Here is a 20,802-nt window from a genome sequence, read left to right on the forward strand (position 1 = left end):
TTCAGTGCAAGGCAATCTTTGCTGTTTTCCGGTTGGGTTTAGTTTTCATGAGAACTATTGTTTTTGGTAATGGTATATTACAATTCTTTTTAGTTACTATTAAATCAAAGGAATGCCAACGTCATCTTATATAGGATGAACCAAGTCAAGACAGAATTAAAGTAAACTTGGGCAAGTTTTTAGTAAAACAAGTCTTCTAAGCAAGGTGCTGCTTGTGAGTGACCTCAGAGCTACAGAGCATATTCACTGTAGACAGCTCCAGCATTAGAAGCTCCAGCCAGGGCTTCAAGGACACAGTGAAGAACTAGTTCTGGGGAGGTAAAGCTGCAAGAAGAGGGTCTCTGCTGGTCTTGCTTGCTTTTCTAGCTTTGGTTGTAAACACAATCCCTATTATAAACCATGCTCCTTAAATCTCCCAGACATCAGGCTTCGAGTTCGGGCGGAATACTGCCAGCACGAGACTGCTCTGCAAGGCAATGTCTTCTCCAATAAGCAGGACCCACTTGAGCGCCAGTTTGAGCGCTTTAACCAGGCCAACACTATCCTCAAGTCCCGGGACCTGGGCTCCATCATCTGTGACATCAAGTTCTCTGAGCTCACCTACCTCGACGCATTCTGGCGAGACTACATTAATGGGTCATTATTAGAGGCACTGAAAGGCGTCTTCATCACAGACTCTCTCAAGCAAGCTGTGGGCCATGAAGCCATCAAGCTGCTGGTGAACGTGGATGAGGAGGACTATGAGCTGGGCCGACAGAAACTCCTGAGGAACTTGATGCTGCAAGCATTGCCCTGACCTCCCCCTTCTCAACTTTCTGGGGACTGTTTGTTCTGTTACCTCTGGAGCTGACATACTGTTCTGGGGTTTGTTCTCTACCCTTTCCAACCAATCACACCGCCTTTTTTTTTTTTTTTTTTAAAGGAAAAGACAAAGGAAGGTGGAAGTGGTGTCCCTGCCCTCCCTGCACCCATGTGCCTGGGCTTCCCCATTTCCTGTTGCCACTTACCCTAATGTGTGTCTTCAGCCACCTTACCACTGAGCCGTAAGACAAGTGTATAGGGACAGAGTCTCTGGAACATAGCCTTTGTAAGGGATTGAACACTGCTTCCAGGTGCATTGAGGGGTAATCAATACTTATGGCTTTATGAGGGCTCTTAAATTTTGTCTGAAAAACCAAAGGGCTGTGAGTAAAGGAGCTTGTGGAAGGTGGGACTCTGAAGTGTATTTTGGAAATTAATTACCACCTTCTTCCAAATTATAGAATTTTTAAAAAACAAATAAGCTGTGGCCCTTTGCACTCTCTCCTGCCTCAGGTGCTGCTCCTCTGCCTTCCCTTCATTCCATAGCTTGAAACTGCTGCCTGGTATGGTATGGATCCCTCCTTTTCCCCTTGTCAGATCTTCAGCAGACTTCAGAGGATTGGGCCAGCCTAATTACCCTCCCAACTATGCTGTGTAGTGAACACCAATACACGGATGGGTGGAGTAGAGGTTGCTAGTTAGTGCACACTTTCTCTGAAGAGGAGGGGCTGGGGGTGTGACATTTTCCTTCCCTCTTCCAGTGAAAATAAATTCTTACCCCACCCCAAGGGGTAGGAATTTTCCCTTTGCTTCCTTCTGGCTTGAGAGAAAGTGGGGTATTTAGTATCAGCTCCTCCTGTTCCTCTATCCTCCCTTCTCCCACACTGGAGAACAGGGCCGGTACACACACTAAGCATCGCACTTTCTTAGGTACGGAGGCATGTTTGAGCCAGGAAGCTTACAAGAGAAGCCTACTCAATCAAGCAGGTACAATTCCACCTCCCCATCCAGCCCCCAAGAGAGATGTCCAGACATTATGATTATTATATATTTTTTTCAATGCCAGTGCTGCTCAGCCCTCAGCATAACTTCAGTTTTCATGAAATAAACAGTGACTATATGAAATTCCACTCTTCTGAAACTGAAATCTGAGGTCAGGTCAAAGTCTCTTCTTTCCCTTGGACTTGATTGAGCCTGTGTTCCATTAAAAGTGTTTAAAGTTCTGCAAGTGAAGGGAACCGTGCTTGGGTCCTGCCTACAAGTCACAGTAGCATCACCTCACAGTTGGCACGTGTTTGTGTGTCTGAACCAACAGAAGTTAAAAGCATTAAGAGAGTGGATGACCCAGACTGCCATAGAGGTCAGGTCTGCGATGCTGGAACACAGGCAGGTGTTGGCGCATCTGCTGCAGAAAGTGGAGATCAATTCGAGCAAGGCAGAGGCCTGGTCCCTCTGAGCAGCGGGCCACCACTGTGCCCCAAGGGTCAACCACCATGCTGTGGCCATAACTTGCTCTTGTCTCGTGGTGGCGTCCACATTGCGCTGCTGCTATTACATAGCACTGAGATTCAATGGCACGAGCCCGCAGCAACACCTGAGGATGAGACGTGTGTTGACCCAAGAACATGCAGCATTTACTAGGCAAGTGACAAGACTCTGGCACTGTGGGCCCAACCCACTCACTGACCATTGGTCAACTAGAGTTAGTAACTACATTGACTCTGTCATGACTCACACCTGTCTAAGAAACGAGTTTCCTCACCAGATGGGAAGGGAAGAAAGTCCTTCAAGTAGAAAGGGGAGTGTGTTTGTGTTTTCTATTTTTTGAGATAAGGTCTCCCCTTGTAACCCTGGCTGACCTGGACCCACAGAGATCTGCCTGCCTCTGCCTCTTCCTCACAAGCACCAAGATACAAGGCATGCACCACCACGCCTTGCTCTTTTGGGTGGTATGGGTTGCTTTTGTTTTGTTCTTGAGACGGGGTTCGGGGTTTCTCTGTGTAGCCCTGGCTGTCCTGGAACCCACTCTGAGATCCACTTGCTTCTGCCTCCAGAGTGCTGGGATTAAAGGTGTGCACCCCCCACTGCCCAACTTCTATTTTGTTTTCTTTTTTAGTCAAGGCATCACTGTGTAGAACATGCTGGCTTTGAACCTGTAGCTGAAGTGTTAAGATTTAGGTTTGTACCACTCTGCTCCTACTGCTAAACATAAGGTTGAAGGAGGCCTGTATGTTATGAAGAGGCATTCTCCTACCTCCCAGTGGGCTGGGCCCGTAACAGATCCAAACGCTGAAGGATAAGTAAGTATTTCTGCCCCAGCTTGAGCCAATTTCAGAGAAAGTTCAGGGAACCGCATGTCATAACAGATTGCCAGACCAACCTGAAATGAGAAGCAATCCATTCATCTTCCCTGTCCCATTCAACAAAACATTGAGTACCTTCGTTGTCCTACACCAAAGTGGGATGGTACCACTTTTTCAACATAACTCCTATTTCCTTTTCCAACTCCCACCTTGCCTGCCGGTGTTCTGACAGGTAGTTCAAGAGTGTGTCCAGGCATGGTATAGTTGCTTTCTCTCATAGGCCCCTGACCTGGGATCTCTACGTCGCAGAGATGTGTCTTCCTGTAACTGGCCACTACTGATCCTAGAGTAAGAGAGAGAGAGAAAATAGACACTCTGGAAGTCCAGCTTAGCTCTTCTCTCAAAGAGTGATTTGTAGGCTAAGAACAGAAGCATAAAACCCCTAAAGCCAAGCAGTTGAGAAAAAAATGGTGAAGACCTGAGTTGCAGGAAGGTAGAAAGGCCTAAGAGGCAAGCTAAAGGACTATGAAGTCTCACCCTTGCTGTTCAGAAGCACATGACAATTGTAGATTTTCTGATTCTGCTCCCAGTCTTGGCCACGCTCATGGAAACCACCCAAGGACAGCCAGATTCCACATTCCCTGGGGGGAGGGACACTGACAACTCTATCCCCTCTATGTGGCAATCCAGGAACACTGCCCAACAGGGGTCCTACCCTCCACCCCCAAACCCTACCCTTATACCTGGCAAGCTGGCTATATTGTCCCAATAGGTCACCATTCAGTGGTTCCGACAGGAGTAATGTCTCGGCAGGATTTCGTGCAATAAAGTCAAATGCCTCAGGCAGAAAGGCCAGGCAAGCACCCAGTCTGGCAGCCTCTTTAACCAGCTCAGCACATGTTTTAAAGTTCTCTTGCTTGTTTGGTGTTGATGTTACCTGGCACACAGCTACCAGGGGCAGCTCCCAGGAAGTTGATGAGGACACCGCCATGGCTCTGGGCCTGTAAATGACACAGGCAGTTTCCTCAGATTTTCTATCGCGGAGAAACTCAGAGACTCAAGTGGGGGTGGAGCTAGAAACTTAAATTTTTTTTCCCTTTGATTTTTTTTTTTTTTTCTTTTTTTGGGACCGGGTCTTTTGCAGCCCAGGCAGGCTTTTCTATGTAGCTGAGGATGACCTTAAACTCCTGGTTGATCCTCCTGCCTGTATCTCGAGTGCTAGGATTACAGGTGTGTCCCGCCATCCCAAGCGACTTGTTTTCATTCTTACAGAGCATAATAACTCTAGAGCTATTGGAGTTCACTCATTAACTTCAATTAATGAGTGGATGGCAGATATCTTTGTCTCCCACTATGCAGTCAATAAACATGGACCAAGCAGCTATGTGCCAGACAGAGAACATAACAAAATATGTTACCTGGGCTGAGTACAAAGTACTGGAATTCGAGGTAATTGGTATCCGGTACACAGAAGGGATAGGAGTTGGCGAGGAGGTCTGGTGATGAAGCCCAGCCTGAAGAAGGTGAGAAATCAGGACACCTACCCCTCCTTCAAGCCGTAAGTTTCTAGAGTTCTCTGCCATTTCCAGGCCTAACCTGTAATCCCCTCCCCCCAAGGCTTCGAAAATACTTTTTACTACTAGTAGTTATGAAAAGAGATCCTAAAATGGGAAAATGGGAGAGGAGACTATGATCGGTGCCTTAATACCTCAACTTCCAGTGATCTCACATTAAAACTGAAGCCCTTTTCCTCTGCCAAACGTTTCCGTAGTTCAAGTCATCTCATGGAACCTTCCTCGTTTCCCCAATTCTCTCTTCTCGGCTGTGCCACCTGCACAGCTTTATAGACTCAACACGTCTCTTTCCCCTTATACCAGAATCTCAGAAGGAAAGTGAACCCTCCCTAGATCTCCACCATCTCGTGGTGGGTAGATGGGTTCAGGACCAGACCCCAACCCGAGCCCCCGCCCTCTGATTAGCGCGTCCTTCCCCGCCTCTCCCCCGCGCAAGAATCTCTGTTGCACAAGATAAAGCATCGCAGGTGGAATTCACCGCAGCGGGCAGGGTTGGGGAGTAGGTCCTACATGAAGACACAGCCAAAACCATTCGCAGGGTCGGATCAGAAGAGCTTCCAGGAGCCAGAAGCGCAGGGGCAAGTGGGCGGTAACCACCAGGCCGGATGTGACGTAGTGAGAGTGCGCAGGCCAGAGAGCTTGCAGGTGAGGAAGATGGCGGACAGCAGTGGTCGTGTGGGCAAGAGCGGCGGGAGTGGCACGGGGAAGGGGGCGGTGTCGGCGGAACAGGTGAGGAGCCGCGAGCGCAGAAGGCACTTGGGTGGGTGTCGAGTTCGTGCTAGAAATAGGATTTGTGGCTCGGAGGGGCCTTTAGTCCTTTCCACGTTCGCCTTGGTCACGCATAGAGGAAAAGGGGTCTTTTGGAGATGATCACGATGCTTTCTAGGGCGTGAGTAGGTGGGTAGGTAGGTGAGAGGCACGCCCGCGGTGTGGGCTGGTAGTCGAGGGAGAAAGCCTTGAGGTACGGGATCTGGGAGGGTTGTCCAGGTCCCTGAGGAGATGGATCGTCGTTTCCCTCCTCTCCGAGGTACCCTAAAGAGGGTATGGTGTTTGGGGTGGCATCTAGTAATGAATCCCAGGCGGTTCTTAGTCGGTGAGTGGGTTATTTAGTCTATGACTCTAAAACCGTGTTCACTATCACCAACAAGCTACAGAGCCACGTGACTTAAGCTCTGAACGGTTTAGTGTTTTGCAACTGTTTTGACTAAGGAGTCTGTGGTTTATTTGTTTATTTGTTTGTTTTGTCTGGAGGTGGGGATGAGGGTTGCTACGGGGTCGGATCGGATAGCTCTATGTAGCCTTGGCTTTTCTGGAATTCACTATGTAGACCAAGCTGGCCTGGAACTCACAGAGATTCACTTGCCTCTGCCTCCCATATACTGGGATTAAAGGCATGCGCCACTGTTCCTAGCTCGGGTTGTTCCGTCTTCTGAGACACGGTCTCACTAAGTGGCCTAGGCTGGCCTTGAGCTTGCTCCCTTTACTCTCTTCTGCAGAAACTGACTTTCAGAAGAGGCCAAAAACCATTTTCTAATCCAAGTTTGCTTCTGCTCTTCATCTGACAGATTAATCAGAAAGCCCTTTGTGGTATGGGGACCATGATTCCTTAATCGTGGGACTAGTGTTTAATTTATATTAGAAGAATCACACAATTGAAATGAAAATAGTTGAAGCTAGGGGTGTAGTTTGGTGGGATCTGGGAAGGTGTCTGTTCCCACCTGGGATGGAGGCCCAGGTGTACTGAATTGTGTACACAAATTTATACGATTTGTGTATTGAAGATTTATTTTAATCATAGGTACATTTTGTCAGTTGGTTATTGAACAATTACTACAGGTAGAAGTATCAGCATAAAGAGTTTAAAACGCTATCCAAGAGCATAGCCTGTTGGGAGGGGAGGTTTACAGTTCTACTATGAGTTGGAAGATAAGTGTTCCAAGAGAAGTAAAGTACAGTGAAATTCTGGGGATGGAAGAGGTGGCCTCTTGACATAGTGGGAAGGGGAAAAAGTAATGCTTTTGAGAGTCTGTAATGAAATAGACGTTGTCTTAAACTTGGTCACAGCCAAGGATGGTGGTTCATACCCATAATCCCCCTAGATTACACTGTCAGTTCCAGGCTAGCCTGGGTTACAGAGTGAAACACAGTCTCAAAAACAAACAAGACAGACAGAAAGACAAATAAAAACAAAACAATGAGACTTTAAAAATATTTTGTATGTGTGTTTGGGTGTCTGAGTATGTGTATGTATCACATGTGTAGGAGCCCTTGGAGGCCAGAAGAGTGGTCAAAGCCCCTGATAATCAGGACCTACCACGTGGGTCCTGAGAACCAAACCCAGGTCCTCTGCTATAGAAGTAAGCATTCTTCCACCGAGCCATTTCTCCAGTCCTTACACTAAAAACGTCTGCACATAATGAACTTTCTTGCACAGTTTGAAGAGAGTCCAAAGTAGTGTAGATTTAGGATATGGCAGGTAAGTAGGAGGGAGTGGTGGATAGTGGGATGGTTCTGATAGTCTTCTGGCCTAGAGTCGGATAGACTGTGTTTGAATTGTATTTCTTATTTATATATGCTTTCTTTTATTATTTTTTACCCTCTATCTGTAAAAACACAGTAGTTCCATTTCATAACTATTTAGAGTACTAGGCAAGAAAATCCATTTGGTTTTCTTTTTGCCCACGGTGATTAAAATACAGAGACTACAGAGTGTGTTTAATAAATACTAGTTAGAGCTGGAGACATGGCTTCTGCACTTCAGCACCTGATCGATCTCTCTCTCTCTTTCTCTCGCTCTCTCTCACACACAATCTGAACAGTCTTTCTAAATGCTAATTTGCAATTTGCTTTTATTTTCTAGAGGATTCTTTGGCTGAATTCTAAAGGCTGAGAAAAGTTAGTCATGTGAAGATTTTTTTCGTTAGAAGTAATGTGCTCAAAAGCATTGAGCCATGAACGCATGGCATTGGAAATGCTGGAGGATTTAAAGAGATCTACGCAGACCTGAAGAGGCACAGTCGAGTTTGTTGTTCTTTGACACAGGTTTTTTTCATGTGGCCTAGCACTCACCAGGCAGGCTCGGCTGACTAGCCGGAGAGTCCATAGATCGTCCTGGGGTAACAAGCCTCAGAAGTTAAGTTCACTAGCATTCGATTGCCAGGCAGGCCAGGCCTCAATACATGCCTGCCTGTTTTTCTCTTTTCTTTTTTCTTTCTTCTTTTTCATTTAAGGTGAGTTCTTTGGACCACACTTGGGTTCTTTGGCTCTTTCCCTGTGGAATTTTCTTCCCAATGTAAGTGTTTGTCACTGATGCAGACCAAGCCTCATGTGTCTCTCTCTCTCACACAAGGAGAATAGGAGCAGGTAATACTTTGTATTAGGTGCTTGTTTCATTTTCTGTTATTTATCATTTACTGGTTTACTATTGTTGTTGTTTTGTCTGAGATAAGCTCTTCCTCTGTAGCCCTGGCTAGCCTGGAACTTGCTGTGTAGACCATGCTAGTATAGGGCTTGTGGCATTCTTCCTGCTTTGGCCTCCCAGGTGCACCATAGCACTTGGAAGAGTATGTGTGTGTGCGTGCTCATGGTTGCGTGCGTGTGCACGTGTGTGCGAGAGCGCGAACACCAGAGGCATGCCTGGTGACTTTGGACTGTGGAGATCAGAGCATCAGATTTCCTGGAACCGGGGGTTAGAGCCAGTTATGAGCCTCCATGCAGGTGCTGGAAACTGAACCCTGTTTGTTTGGTTTTTCTTTGTTTGTTTGTTTTTGCAAGAGTGGCAAGTGCTGCTGAGCCATCTCTCTAGCTCCCCAAAATTGAGACACCTATACATTATGTACACACATATAATAAGAACTAAACAAATTTAAAGCCCTGCTGCAAAGTAGGTTGTGATGTCCAAGTCTATAATAGATCCTCTGTATTTGGGGAGAGGTGGATAGGCAAGATTAGGAGTTCAAGGTCATCCTCAGTGTGAGTCTCAAAAAGACAAGAAAAACTCCTGTCATTTGTCAAAGCTCACTGTGTTTTGGAGAGGACAAAGCCTACTCAAACACAACTTTATACCCCTTACCCCCAAAACTCATGACTTTATATCTGTTCCGATAGTCCCCAGAGTCTTACTTTGTTCCAGTACTAACTCAAAATCCCAGGGTTGGTTGTGAGCCTGTGTAATGAAAAGTAGCCTATTTTCTTCTAGCATGCACTGCAAAGGCAGGCAAAGGGTAGGCATTTCACTCTAAAAGAGGAAGCTTTCCTTATTAAAGTCATAAGTCTGAATTTTTAAAGAATTATTTTATTTTATGTATAGGAGTACACTGTAGCTGCCTTCAGAAGAGGGCATCGGATCCCATTACAGATGGCTGTGACCCACCATGTGGTTGCTGGGATTTGAACTGCTAGGTTCTTACAAATCTATAATAATTTTTCTCTATATATGTCATATGGAAACTCTGGGGCAGGAATTGGGCCTCTAAAATATCAGGCAGCTCCACATCTGTGTGTTTGCAGGGCTCAGTCCATGCTTCATGCTTTTGGGCTTGGGGGCATACCAATGCCTGCAGCTTGCCCAGTCAGGCAGTGTACACTGACAGTTGCTGTACTATTAGAGATCGTGGTAGCTGCCTGGCCTTCACTAGGGCTTGTTCCAGTGAGGAGTCACCATGACAGCTTCCATTCCTACATCAGGTTTCTCCTTGCACCCCCATTTTACCTCCCACAGTCCATGCATCTTTTGAAGTTTTGGTAGAGGCAGCCATTTCCCCACAGCTCTTGCATTCTGCATGCCTCCAGAATTAGCACCATGAGGCATAGGTTACCACAGGTCACTGCTAATAGTGCTCCCTCTCAGGCCGCAGTTCAAGCTTACTCGGATAACCAGTGGGAGCATGCTGGGATGTGAGGAGCAGAGGCTAGGTAGACTGAGCTATGAGTTCTTTCTGCTCTTAAGACCTGAGCTTTTGGTTCCATGATTGGAAGGACAGCCAAGATCTCAAATGCTTTCAGAACTTTTTTTTGTCATTGTATGGTAAATAATAACACAGTGCTAATTTCTGCACTTGCTTGGTAACCCTCTTTGAGAGTGAGAGTGAGCGAGAGCGAGAGAGGTGTTGATTTTGTGTTTGTGGAAATGCCACAATGCTTACGTTGTGGCCAGATGACAATCTACACTGCAACAACTGTTCTCTTTTTTCACTGTTCTTTTTTGTGTCTGTCCTGGGGTCAAACTCATGTAGCCAGCATTGGCTGCAAGGTCCCTTTACCCGCTGAGTCATCTTACTGGCCTGGCCACTGTCTTGACCTAGTTGTACATAGTCAGCCTGTGAATTTTTTATTATTTTGTTTATATTAGTGTTTTGCTTGCATGTATGCATGTATGAGGGTGTCAGATCCCCTGGAACAGGTGTTACAGACAGTTGTGAGCTGCCATGTGGGTGCTGGGAATTGAACCTGGGTTCTCTGGGAGATCAGCCAGTGCTCTTAACTGTTTAGCCACCTCTTCAGCCCTTCCTTTCTTTTCCTTTCTTTTCTTTTCTTTTCATTTTTTTTTTTTTAGATTTATTTATTTTATGTATGTGAGTACACTGTTGCTATCTTCAGACACCCAGAAGAGAGGGCATCAGATCCCATTACAGAGCTGTGGTTGCTGGGAATTGAACTCAGGACCTTTGGAAGAACAGTCAGTGCTCTTAACTGCTGAGCCATCTTTCTTATTTTCTTTTAATTATGAATTCTGTCTTTAAGCTGGGGGGCGTGTTTCTTGGGAAACAACAGATTTGGATCTTGTTTTATGACCTGGTCATTTGTGGTAAATAAAATGAAGAAATAGTATGAATGGACTTTTAAACCATATTCCCACTGTAGAAATGAGGGGGTAACGACTTTCTAAAAGAAGAAAGAAAGAGGAGAGTAGATGTCAACCTCTCTGTTGTCCTGTGGTGTTGGGTCTCAGCCTAGTGACTTGTCCCTAAGAAACAGTTGGTAGTGCCTGAAGCATTTTGGGTTTGGTTTTTTTTTTTTAAAGATTTATTTATTTTATGTTTATGTGTACATTGTCACTGTCCTCAGACACACCAGAAGAGGGCATTGGATCCCATTAAAGATGGTTGTGAGCCACCATGTGGTTGCTGGGAATTGAACTCAGGACCTCTGGAAGAGCAGTCAGTGCTCTTAACCTCTGAGCCACCTCTCCGGCCCGAAGCATTTGGTTTTATTGGGTAGTGTGCAGTGATGTTGCTGAGTACTGTAAACTGTACAAGGTTGCCAGGGTAAGGAAACTGTGGTTCATGGCATCAATAGCACTAGTGCTGAGAAACTGTCCTATGGTGTATTATTTATATCTTACAGAAACAAAGGAAAAAAGACAAGTCGCTTAGTTATGAGTCATGTAGCAGTGTAGAACTAAAGGCATGTATGTGTATGAATGCCTACATGTACTCCGGTACCACATGCATTCCTGGTGCCACAGAGGCCAGAAGAGGGTGTCGGATCCTCTGGAACTGGAGTAAAGGCAGTTGGATTATTCAGTCAGTTATACAGGAGGTGAGTCAAGATCTTTGAGAGGATAGTTGGGTAAGCAGTGATCATACCACAGAGAAGACAGAAGGAAATTTAAAGTAAATTAGGGGCAGTGGCCCTAGTCTGCATCTCACAGTTTGAAGAGAAGGGTAGGCACCCTTCTGTAATAGAGCAGTAAGGTCAAGAATGGTTAGAGGCCACTGAGACCAAGTGAGCCCAACACCTGGGACATGGAGGTGAGAGGATCAGGAGTTCAGGTCATCTTTTCAATCTGTGCCAACTTGGGCACCTGAGGCTTTGTCTCAAAACCAGTCAAAACCAGGGGAGAATGGATGCTGAAAGGGAAAGGAGGTGATTAATGAAGCAGTTTCTCAGGAAATGCACTTTGGATGTATTCAGGCAGAAGTCTCCACCTGTCCTGTTCTCCCAAGTAGTCAATTAAGAATTAATGGCATGTATCATAGCCAAAGAATATTTGGGGGGGGAGGGTAATAATGGGTGAGAACAGAGATGGCTTAGTGGGTGCAGAGGTTGTTGTTGTTGTTGTTACCAGGTCTGACACCTTCCATTCAGTCAGAAAGACCCACAAGATAGAAGGATAAAACTAAATTCTACAAGTTGTCTTCCTACATGTTTGTCTGCCTCCCCCCACCCTCATAATTTTTGTTGTTGTTTCAGATGGGGTTTCTCTGCTTATAGCCCCGGCTGTCCTGGAACTCATAGATCTGTCTGCCTCTGCCTCTTAAGTGCTAGTTCATAAGTTTAACTAAAAAGGGGAATGTTCCTTGGGTTCCTTTTTAAAAAGCTTTTAAAAACAATTTAGTTACCTTATGTGTATGAGTGTTTTGTATGCATGTGCACTCTAGGTGTGCCTGGTGCCATCGGAGGTCAGAAGCGGGGGTGGGGGAATTGGATCCTTGGGACTGGAGTTACACATGGTTGTAAGTCACCACGTAGGTACTGGGAAGTGTCCTTAACCATTTGAACCATCTTTCCACTCCTCTCCCCCTTGTTTGCTTGGTGTCTGAGTAGTCCAGAGGAGACCTTGGGACTGGAGTTACAGAGGCTGTGAGCTGGGTGCTGGTAACTGAACTGAGCATTGGTGCTGATACCTATAGAGACCAGAAGATGACAGATCCATACCAACCTAAAATATTTGATATATCTTGCAAGAGAATTTGAATTGAAACCAGAAAAGAGAATTTAGGTTCCATCAGAGAAATAAGGAGTGAGAGAGGTTTGCAGAAGCTTACCAGGCAGGGTGGAGAGTCTATAATATCTGGGACACTACTAGTGGCATAAGACAGCAAGAGGTTTCAAGTTAAGATGCAGAGAAGGCCTCTGTGTGGGAGTAAGCAGTACCAGCCAGGTCTTACAGATTTTCACTGTGGTGAGGAATTTTGGTTGTATTCTGGGGACAGAGGCAGGAAAATCTCAATGACCAAGCCAGCTCAGCCAAGCAGCAGGGTCTCAAGGGAGGGAGTGAAGACAGTTAGACAACATTATAACACGACGCCAGCCAGTGCTGAGGCTGAAGCAGGTTTATTTTTTTTTTCCCCAGTCAGCTTTTATACCATTCTAGGTACTTGCAGAGAATAGGGTCAGTTCTTAGATCAAAGGCAAAGTAATCAGACAAAGCAATAAACAAAGCCAAGCCGCCTGGTCACTGTTTCTAGGGTCTTATCAGGGTGACCAAGATAAAAGAAACATCACACATTGAGCTTTGTGTCAGTCCAAATGTGAGTACTCGTTCTGTGCCTACTTCCTGGAGCCCAGTGATAAGTGCTTGCCAGATCTCTAGAAGCAGCCTCAAAAGCTCTCCACAATCTCAGATTGAAAGCCAGACTGGTAATTTGTATGCAGAGACCCTGCCTCAAAACAAATCATGCACACAAACACACACCTCTCACAACATATATATCAACAGAGAACAAATTCTATATCACACTTAAAAAGAAAGCTGGGGCTAGAGAAATTGCTCAGTGGTTAAGATCTTCTAGAGACCTGGATTTAATTTTCAGCTCAGCACCCATATGGTAGCTCGGGCTTTGGGGGATCTGATGCCTTCTTCTGGCCTCTTTGGGCCCTAGGCATGCACATAGTGGACACACACGTGCAGGTAGGGAACATAAAAATAAATCCTAGGGGGAAAAGTCTTGGTATATAAAAATAAGTTTTCGAAAGGTCTTATATGTATAAGTAATAAGAATGTAAAGAGCTCTATGTAGTCATGAGAGGTGCTGCTGATTTAGAAAAGAATACATAGTATTTTAATTAAACGGGACTATTTCAGTGGGGATATTTACATACAATATGATTTAATAGGGTAAAGAGACTCCACATTGACTAGTCTCCCTGTTGACACATGACTGTTGAGGTTTGGTCTGTTGCTGTGTATTGCAGTACTAAATACTGGCCCCAAGGCCTGGCTGCCCTCAGGAATGACGAGGAGATCCTCACGTACACTAAATGATGCCATGTAACCTTGTTCCTTAATATAAAACTATTGGTTGAATAAAGATGCATACAGCCTGTAGCTGGGCAGCAGAGAGGTAGGTGGGGCTTTGGTTTCCAGGTTTGGGGTCCTGGAGCAAGAACCACAAGAGGAGAGAAAAGAGGAAGGAAGAAGACACCATGGGAAAGGTGGATCACAAGAAGATGTCTGTGAGGGCCAGCCAGTTGGAGAAGAACAGCCCAGGCAGAACATGGCAGGTTATATGTCAGGGTTAGTGACTGGGAAGTAGACAAATTAATATAGAGGGTTGATAACTGCTCAGCTCTAGTGCTATTAAAGGTAATTATAAATATAAAGGTTTTATGTCTTTTATTTGGGAACTGAATGATCAAAGGTGGGGGTATAAGCCTCCAATAAATTTTTACAACATTTTGGCACCCGGTGTGTGGTACCATTAGTAACTATTTTTCTGGTTCTTCCTCCCAGCCCCATGCTCCCAGAAATAAGACCCAGACTCAAAATATGTTTACAATACCTTGGCAATATAGCTAGGCTCTTCTCTGACTAGACATAACTTACAATATCCCATTTATTCTAGCCTACATTCTGCCACATGGCTGGTTACCTGTGCTCAGGTACCATGCATCCATCTCCTCACATCTTCTGGGGTGAATCTCTTATGCCTGGCTCTATCCCAGAATCCTTTCTCCTCCTGGGTGTCTCATCTCCTATTTGTTGCTTAACCTATAGGCCATCAGATTTTTATGGACAGGTGCCACATCCATACAAAAACAAGATGTTCTCTCTAGATTTGTTGTTGGTAGTAGTGCTGGGAGTTGAACCCCAGTGCCTCTGGCCTGCTGAGGCCATTCTCACTGAGTTGTATCTCCAACCCTGAGCTGAAGCTTGTGTGGCTTAGTGGGGAAAGCACTTGCTGCACAAGCGTGGCCACCTGAGCCTGATCCTGAAAACTCAGAGTTGTCCTTTCTGGAGTTCAACACCCAGACCCAGAAACTCACAGCCACTAACTACTGAAGCTCCAGGTGAATCTGACACCCTCTTCTGACCTCTACACTTGTTTATATACACACAGGCATACACACATACATATATTTAAAAAAAAAAAAAAACCTTTAAATCTTAGAAAAAAAAAGAAAAAAGAAAAGCAAGGACTGCAAAGATAATGATGTAATGACTAAGAGTATGAAGATGAAGAGTCCACACTGTGGGCTGCAGAGATGCTCAGTGGTTAACAACTGACTGCTGCTCTTCCAGAGGTCCTGAGTTCAATTCCCAGCAACCACATGGTGGCTCACAACCATCTGTAATGGGATCTGATTTACTCTTCTGGTGTGCCTGAAGACAGCGACAGTGCACTCATATACATAAAATAATTAAATAATTCTTTAAAAATAAAAGTGCACAGTACTCTTCTAGAAGACCCAGGTTTGATTTCCAGCACCCATATCAGGCCTGTGACTCCCATCACCCTCTTCTGGTCTCTGATGAACTGCACTCACATGTACAAACATACAATTATCCATATAATTAAAAATAAAAAAAAAAAATCTGGGGTTGGGTGACAAACTGGCAAGCTAGCTCAGTGGTTAAAAGAACTTAAAAGAAAAATAGTTAAAACATTTTGCATAGGGCCCAGGTTCAGTTTCCAGTGCACACAACCATTTGTTACTCCAGTTTCAGGGAATCTGACGCCCTCTTCTGGCCTCTGGGCACCAGCCACACACGCGGTGTACATGTGCACATGCTTCGGTATGACAGCACTCATGAACATGTAATAAAGATAGTAAGTCGGGGAGGGAGGCGTAAAGCCCTGGCGTAAGGCTCTCTGTGTCCTGTAGGTGTGCCAGCAGCTCCTCACCCCGTCCACATCTCACATATCAAATGTATTGTTAAATCCTCTGCCAAGTAAACATCTCAGACACCGGATAGGCACTCAGTAGGAATGTATTCTACCCATTCCCAAGACAGGTATCCACTGCTGCACCTTTGTAACTTGCCGTCCTGTGGCTGCCTTTATTTTCTGGTATTTTCACTGTCTCATCTCTCATCTCCTAGGTAATTGCTGGCTTCAATCGCCTCCGGCAGGAACAAAGGGGCTTGGCATCCAAAGCAGCTGAGCTGGAGATGGAACTGAATGAGCACAGGTAGGAAGGTCGCAGAGCAGGATCGATCGCAGGGAGGCCTGCGGGGGAGCCGGGGAATTCTGAGGTCTGCTCTTGTTCTCCGCCCTAGCCTGGTGATCGATACCCTGAAGGAGGTGGATGAGACCCGCAAGTGCTACCGCATGGTTGGGGGCGTACTGGTGGAGCGGACCGTCAAAGAGGTGCTGCCTGCCCTGGAAGGGAACAAGGAGCAGGTGAGCACAGGTTCCTCAACAGGCGTTTGGGCAACCAAGGGTTTAAAAATGGTGACCAGGGATTTAGGGGAGAAAGTCCAAGCAGAAATCCATGTTGTTGGCAGCATCCAGCCTGTTAGCTGTATACTGTGCCCTTTATGCTCTTACAAGGTTGAAGTCCAACTCCTTAAGTGAGGAGTCGTTGGCTGTGTGCCCTTTCCGTGGACTCTTTGATGTGGTTGCGTTGGGAGGGGAATGGGTAGAGCAGTGTGTCTCACAACATAGTCTGTGGATTCCTGAGTCAGAATCTCCTGAAGAACTTGTTTAGCAGTGTTAGGCAGCAAACCCAGAGCCTTACGCACAGTGGGCTAAATACTCTATCATTGAGCCTCACCTCCAGCCAACAACCAGTTTACAATACAACTTCGTAGGATCTCTCTGGGTCCACGGAACCAGACTTTTGAAGAAACCATAAGTGACCTTTTAAAGGGAGAAGTCCTGACTGGGGTGGCATACATTGGTGATTAACTTGCTGGGATGATGAGGCAGGGGAATCTTTGGTTTGAAGCCTGCCTGGGCTAACTATAAATCAATCAATAAAAATAAATAAATGTGACCAAAGAGAAGAAACCATAGCATGACAAATGCTCTCTTAAAAACAAGCAGCCCACGCTACCTGGGGAGTTACTCAGGAGTGACAGTTACTGGAGAGGGAACAGTAAGTATCTTAAGTGATGTAGCCGCTGGCAAGCTGCTTATGCTCCTGTGGGTAGTAGCTCCAGACCCATGCCCACAAGGGTGTTCCTAGTTAGACCCATGGGTCACAAAACAGAAATGTGATTATGAGATGGGGTGGGTTGGTGCCAGTGATAAGAGTGGGTTTGAATTTTATTAGCATATATTATATGCTTTTATAACATTATCAAAGAATAATGAGCTGGGCAGTGGTGGCGCATGCCTTTAATCCCAGCACTTGGGAGGCAGGGGCAGGCAGGTTTCTGAGTTTGAGGCCAGCCTGGTCTACAGAGTGAGTTCCAGGACAGCCAGGGCTACACAGAGAAACCCTGTCTCAAAACAACAACAACAACAAACAAACAAACAAAAGAATAATGAAAGTAAGTAGTCCAAATGGTTCCCTATTATAAGGCACTGCATTTGAAAAGAAATCACTTGAACGTCTGGGCTTCGTGTGTTCTTGTTTCACTGCCTCGAACCATAGACCATCCAGGTCAGAGGAGGGGCCCTGTAATTCTTCTGTAACCTTTTTTTCTTTCTTTCTTTCTTTCTTTCTTTTTTTTTTTTTTTTTTTTTTTTTTTTACCTTTTAGATACAGAAGATCATTGAGACACTGTCACAGCAGCTTCAGGCAAAGGGGAAAGAACTCAATGAATTCCGGGAAAAGCACAACATTCGTCTTATGGGGGAAGATGAGAAGCCAGCAGCCAAGGAAAACTCAGAAGGGACTGGGGCTAAGTCCAGCTCAGCAGGGGTGCTGGTCTCTTAGGAACTAAGGCCTCTGCGGTTTTGTTTTTTAACCCTGATTCCCACTTGTAATTTCTTTTTATTGTTTTTATTATTATTTTCTCTGCTGTTGTAATATTTTGTTGTTGATTAAATGTTTTGGTCAAATATTCAGCCATAGCCTCAAACATTCTCTCATTTAACGGCTATACTGACAGCAGACAGCTGGGCATGGTGGCATGCATGCCTTTAGTAGTCTCAGTGCTTGGGAGACAACAGGAGGCAGATCTCTGAGTTCCAGGCCAGCCTGGTCTACAAAGCGAGTTCCTGCTCATCCAAGGCTATATATATAGTGAGACCCTGTCTCAAACAAAACAAAAAATAGTGTATGATTTGTGTTCTTTCTACCAGGTCAGTAGCTCACACTATCAGAAAGGACCCTCAGTTTGGCCTTTCCCTTGCAAATAAAGACATCTGCTTATTTGAGCTTATTTGATGCTCTTCTGACAGGGATGCAGAGGGCTAGAGAGATAGCTCAGCAGTGAAGAGCTCTGGCTGCTGTTCCAGAGGGCATCTGTTTTATTATCTCCAGCAACCACAGGGTGGCTCACAACCATCTATAATGGGAATGGGGTCTGATGCCCTCTTCTGGCACAAAGGTGTACATGCAGATAGAGTACTTTTTTTTTTTAGGTTATTTATTTATTTATTTATTTTTGGTTTTTTTCAAGACAAGGTTTCTCTGTGTAGCCCTGACTGTCCTAGAACTCGCTCTGTAGACCAGGCTGGCCTTGAACTCAGAAATCCGCCTGCCTCTGCCTCCCAAGTGCTGGGATTAAAGGCATGTGCCACCACTGCCTGGCTAGAGTATTTATATAAGTAAAATATATAAATCTTTTAAATGATTCAGAAACAAAATGTTGATTCTCAGATTGAAATTTAATAGGTATTTGAAATAGGGCAATAGCTCTGATGAGACTGCTTTGTAGTGTTGCCACAAGACAGAGGCTTGGCCATGTGCCTCTCTGCTGTTCTTCAGATGAAGAATTCCAGGATGCAAACCTGTGGGCTAGCTGTCCTGCCGTCCTCACCAAAACCCCCAACCAAATAAAGCTGGTCATTCCAAAGGCAAGTGCGATGGCCCACACGCTTCAGTCCACGGTCTGTACAGGGGAAGTGGAACCACAGAGGTGGAGACTTGCCTGTTGGGTTGAGAGCAGAAGGTGGTTACTGAGGCATGGATACTTACTCTGCTCCAATGTTATACAATATGCATGCCTGTTATTTTTCCCATTTGATTTGTCAGCTTTTTCAAATGTTTAATATTCTATTGTCTATTGTATTTTGTTTTGTTTTTGAAACAGGGTCTCAAGTCTGTCACCCTGGCTAGTCTCATACTCTAGATTAGGCTGGCTAGCTTCAAAAACTCCTGGAGATCTGCCTGCTTGTTTTTTTCAAAACAAGGTTTCTCTGTGTAGCCTTGGCTGGCCTGGAACAGTGGTCCACCCACTTCTGCCTCCTGAATGGCACGCACCACCACAACCGGGCTGCATTTCTTTAACTCTTGTCAACTGATTTTTCCTCCTTCTATCCCACCAATCCTTTTTTTGGTAATTTTTAGCTTCTTGTGTACTTCCCTCCCTTTCAAATGTTAATTTGGCTCTCACGGGTGTCGTAGATGTAGAGATCATTGCAGATCGTGTCTCTAGCTCTGGTCAGAGTTTCTCCACCAAATAGTACAGCGAAGGGTCCCACCACTGAACAGGAATGATGCCGCAGGCTCTGGGGTCCTTGCTGCAACCCCTGTCCACTGCTCACAAGCTTTGCAAGCTGTTCCCTCAAATGAGGGGCAGCAGGCGGTTCCTCCTATGGGGAGAAAAATAAGAAGAGATTGCCTGAAGGGTTTGCTTATCAGAGTTTTAGTCTTTTTCTACTTTATGTGAGTAGCTGATACCTTAATTTTCCCAGGGCTCCATTGCCCTGCTACTTCTGGACCCACTGAGTTGCAACCCCCAAAGAGCAAAAGCTGATGACCCGGGTGCGGTCCAGCAGTTGGCAGCAGGGCCGCACAGTGACCTGATCGTGAGGCTGTGTGGCAGCCTTCTTCTTTGTAGCTGTTGGTACACAGAAATTCGGGCCTGAGTTTGGTTTTCTGAAAAGATTTGCCAGAGAGCCCTAGTGAGAGAGAAAATCAGGCTTGGGACAGATAGAGTTAAGCCATCTTGGAAATTGTAAATTCCAAGACAGAAGGTGCTGTGGATAAATTACCAGTAAGTTTGTTTAGGTTTGTTTTTTTTTTTTTTTTTCTAGAGTATAGAGAAAACAAACGAACATTTGGGACAAAGGTTTTAGTACCAATAAGATCGGGTCCTGTGGTCCAACTTTAACGTGTAGATGCTTCCGTAGCGTCGCTGAGTGTGGGTACCACCCTCTCTGCCAGACACCCGCAGCTCCCGGTCTGAGAGGCGAGTGCAGGTGTGACTGCTGAGGCCAGCAGGAGGGCAGTTGCCAGGGTTCGCAGTCCATACTTCCCACACTCCTCTCTCGGTGTCCAGCGCAGCCACCGTGGATAAGCGACGTGACCCATCCCAGCCACCCACCACGCAGAGCCAACGTCCTCCCACCAGTGCCGCGTCGTGGTGGCTGCGAAGGGGACTACCTCGGGCTGGCAGTCGCACCGCTTGACCCCCAGCTGGGTCAAAGATCACAGTGTCGTTGCTGGGCACTCTTGCACCGCCTTCTAGGAGACCCCCTACCAGATAGAACCGTCCTTCCAGTTCCGTGCATGAATGGAAGGCACGAGCCAGAAGCATGTCTCGTGCCACTGGCCTCCAGGTCCAGGCCGAGCCTCTTGCTCCACCAAGGGACTGCACGCCAGCCATGGGCTAGGAGAAGAGGAGAGCAGCTCGGTCACTTGGGTCGCTCCCCTTCACGAGGGTCCCAGCACTTCCAACAAGCATAGGCTAGCTTCCTTTCCAAAGCCAGTCCAGGTCCTCACTCAAACCACCCCTTCTCTCCATCGCCGTCGCCCAGCAACCACTGCAGGGACTGCAGTGCGACCGCTGCAAACTGAAGGTCGCAAAGCGCCTGTTACCTTGGAAACAAGAGACCTGGTTAGTTACCGCGATCTTACAGTGATGTCGTCAAGGGAACGAGATGTGAGGAAGCCAGTAAATATCCTGAAAGATTTGGGATCCAAAAGGCTAGAAGCCGACAGTTCATTAGAAGAACCCAGCAGCTGCTAACTAGCCTGTCTTTCGTTTATTGTTTTTGTTTTTCGAGACAGGGTTTCTCTGTGTAGCCCTGGCTGTCCTGGAACTCACTCTGTAGGCCAGG

The 20,802-nt window shown here is 46.0% G+C and overlaps 4 protein-coding genes across 9 annotated transcripts in view; 2 read left to right on the top strand and 2 right to left on the bottom strand.

Moving 5' to 3' along the window:
* Positions 1-2,888, top strand: part of Dedd (death effector domain containing) — a 14,523-nt gene extending 11,635 nt beyond the window's left edge. For all 4 annotated transcript variants that reach the window (XM_034520190.2, XM_034520195.2, XM_076914472.1 and 1 more), the window contains one exon: positions 420-2,888. In XM_034520190.2, the coding sequence (XP_034376081.1) occupies positions 420-796 (377 nt within the window). In that variant the 3' untranslated portion in view covers positions 797-2,888. The remainder of the gene's footprint in view (positions 1-419) is intronic.
* Positions 1,836-5,298, bottom strand: Nit1 (nitrilase 1). Of its 3 annotated transcripts, none has more exons than XM_034520186.2 (7): positions 5,189-5,298; positions 4,523-4,618; positions 3,848-4,105; positions 3,642-3,745; positions 3,314-3,447; positions 3,056-3,181; positions 1,836-2,395 (listed from the first exon to the last, which is right to left on the bottom strand). In XM_034520186.2, coding segments are annotated over exons 1-7 (987 nt in total). In that variant the 5' UTR covers positions 5,191-5,298; the 3' UTR covers positions 1,836-2,128. The 3 variants fall into 3 exon arrangements, with proteins under 3 accessions (XP_034376077.1, XP_034376079.1, XP_034376080.1); XM_034520188.2 differs by having other exon boundaries at positions 5,157-5,284; XM_034520189.2 differs by lacking the exon at positions 5,189-5,298 and adding an exon at positions 4,813-5,083.
* Pfdn2 (prefoldin subunit 2) lies at positions 5,189-17,640 on the top strand. Its single transcript, XM_034520204.2, has 4 exons — positions 5,189-5,407; positions 15,726-15,814; positions 15,903-16,026; positions 17,333-17,640. Exons 1-4 carry the CDS (start codon positions 5,189-5,191, stop codon positions 17,507-17,509), a joined length of 609 nt encoding a protein of 202 aa, XP_034376095.2. The 3' UTR covers positions 17,510-17,640.
* Positions 17,641-18,386: 746 nt separating this feature from the next.
* On the bottom strand, positions 18,387-20,549 carry Klhdc9 (kelch domain containing 9). Its single transcript, XM_034520396.2, has 4 exons — positions 19,822-20,549; positions 19,421-19,580; positions 19,134-19,332; positions 18,387-18,668 (listed from the first exon to the last, which is right to left on the bottom strand). The coding sequence occupies exons 1-4, from the start codon at positions 20,346-20,348 to the stop codon at positions 18,502-18,504; spliced, it is 1,053 nt and encodes a 350-aa protein (XP_034376287.1). The 5' UTR covers positions 20,349-20,549; the 3' UTR covers positions 18,387-18,501.
* Positions 20,550-20,802: the final 253 nt, after the last annotated feature.

Source organism: Arvicanthis niloticus, chromosome 16 (genome assembly GCF_011762505.2).
Source record: "Arvicanthis niloticus isolate mArvNil1 chromosome 16, mArvNil1.pat.X, whole genome shotgun sequence".
Lineage (NCBI taxonomy): Eukaryota > Metazoa > Chordata > Mammalia > Rodentia > Muridae > Arvicanthis > Arvicanthis niloticus.

Coding starts and splice junctions, on each gene's coding strand:
- Pfdn2 (XM_034520204.2), top strand. CDS start 5,189: ATGAAGACACAGCCAAAACCATTCGCAGGGTCGGATCAGAAGAGCTTC. Junction 15,815..15,902: donor ATGGAACTGAATGAGCACAG/GTAGGAAGGTCG, acceptor TCTCCGCCCTAG/CCTGGTGATCGATACCCTGA. Junction 16,027..17,332: donor TGGAAGGGAACAAGGAGCAG/GTGAGCACAGGT, acceptor TTTACCTTTTAG/ATACAGAAGATCATTGAGAC.
- Nit1 (XM_034520186.2), bottom strand. Junction 4,106..4,522: donor GTACTTTGTACTCAGCCCAG/GTAACATATTTT, acceptor TGTCATTTACAG/GCCCAGAGCCATGGCGGTGT. Junction 3,448..3,641: donor TGTGCTTCTGAACAGCAAGG/GTGAGACTTCAT, acceptor CTCTTACTCTAG/GATCAGTAGTGGCCAGTTAC.
- Klhdc9 (XM_034520396.2), bottom strand. CDS start 20,348: ATGGCTGGCGTGCAGTCCCTTGGTGGAGCAAGAGGCTCGGCCTGGACC. Junction 19,581..19,821: donor CACAGGACCCGATCTTATTG/GTACTAAAACCT, acceptor GTGTACCAACAG/CTACAAAGAAGAAGGCTGCC. Junction 19,333..19,420: donor GGAGCCCTGGGAAAATTAAG/GTATCAGCTACT, acceptor TTCTCCCCATAG/GAGGAACCGCCTGCTGCCCC.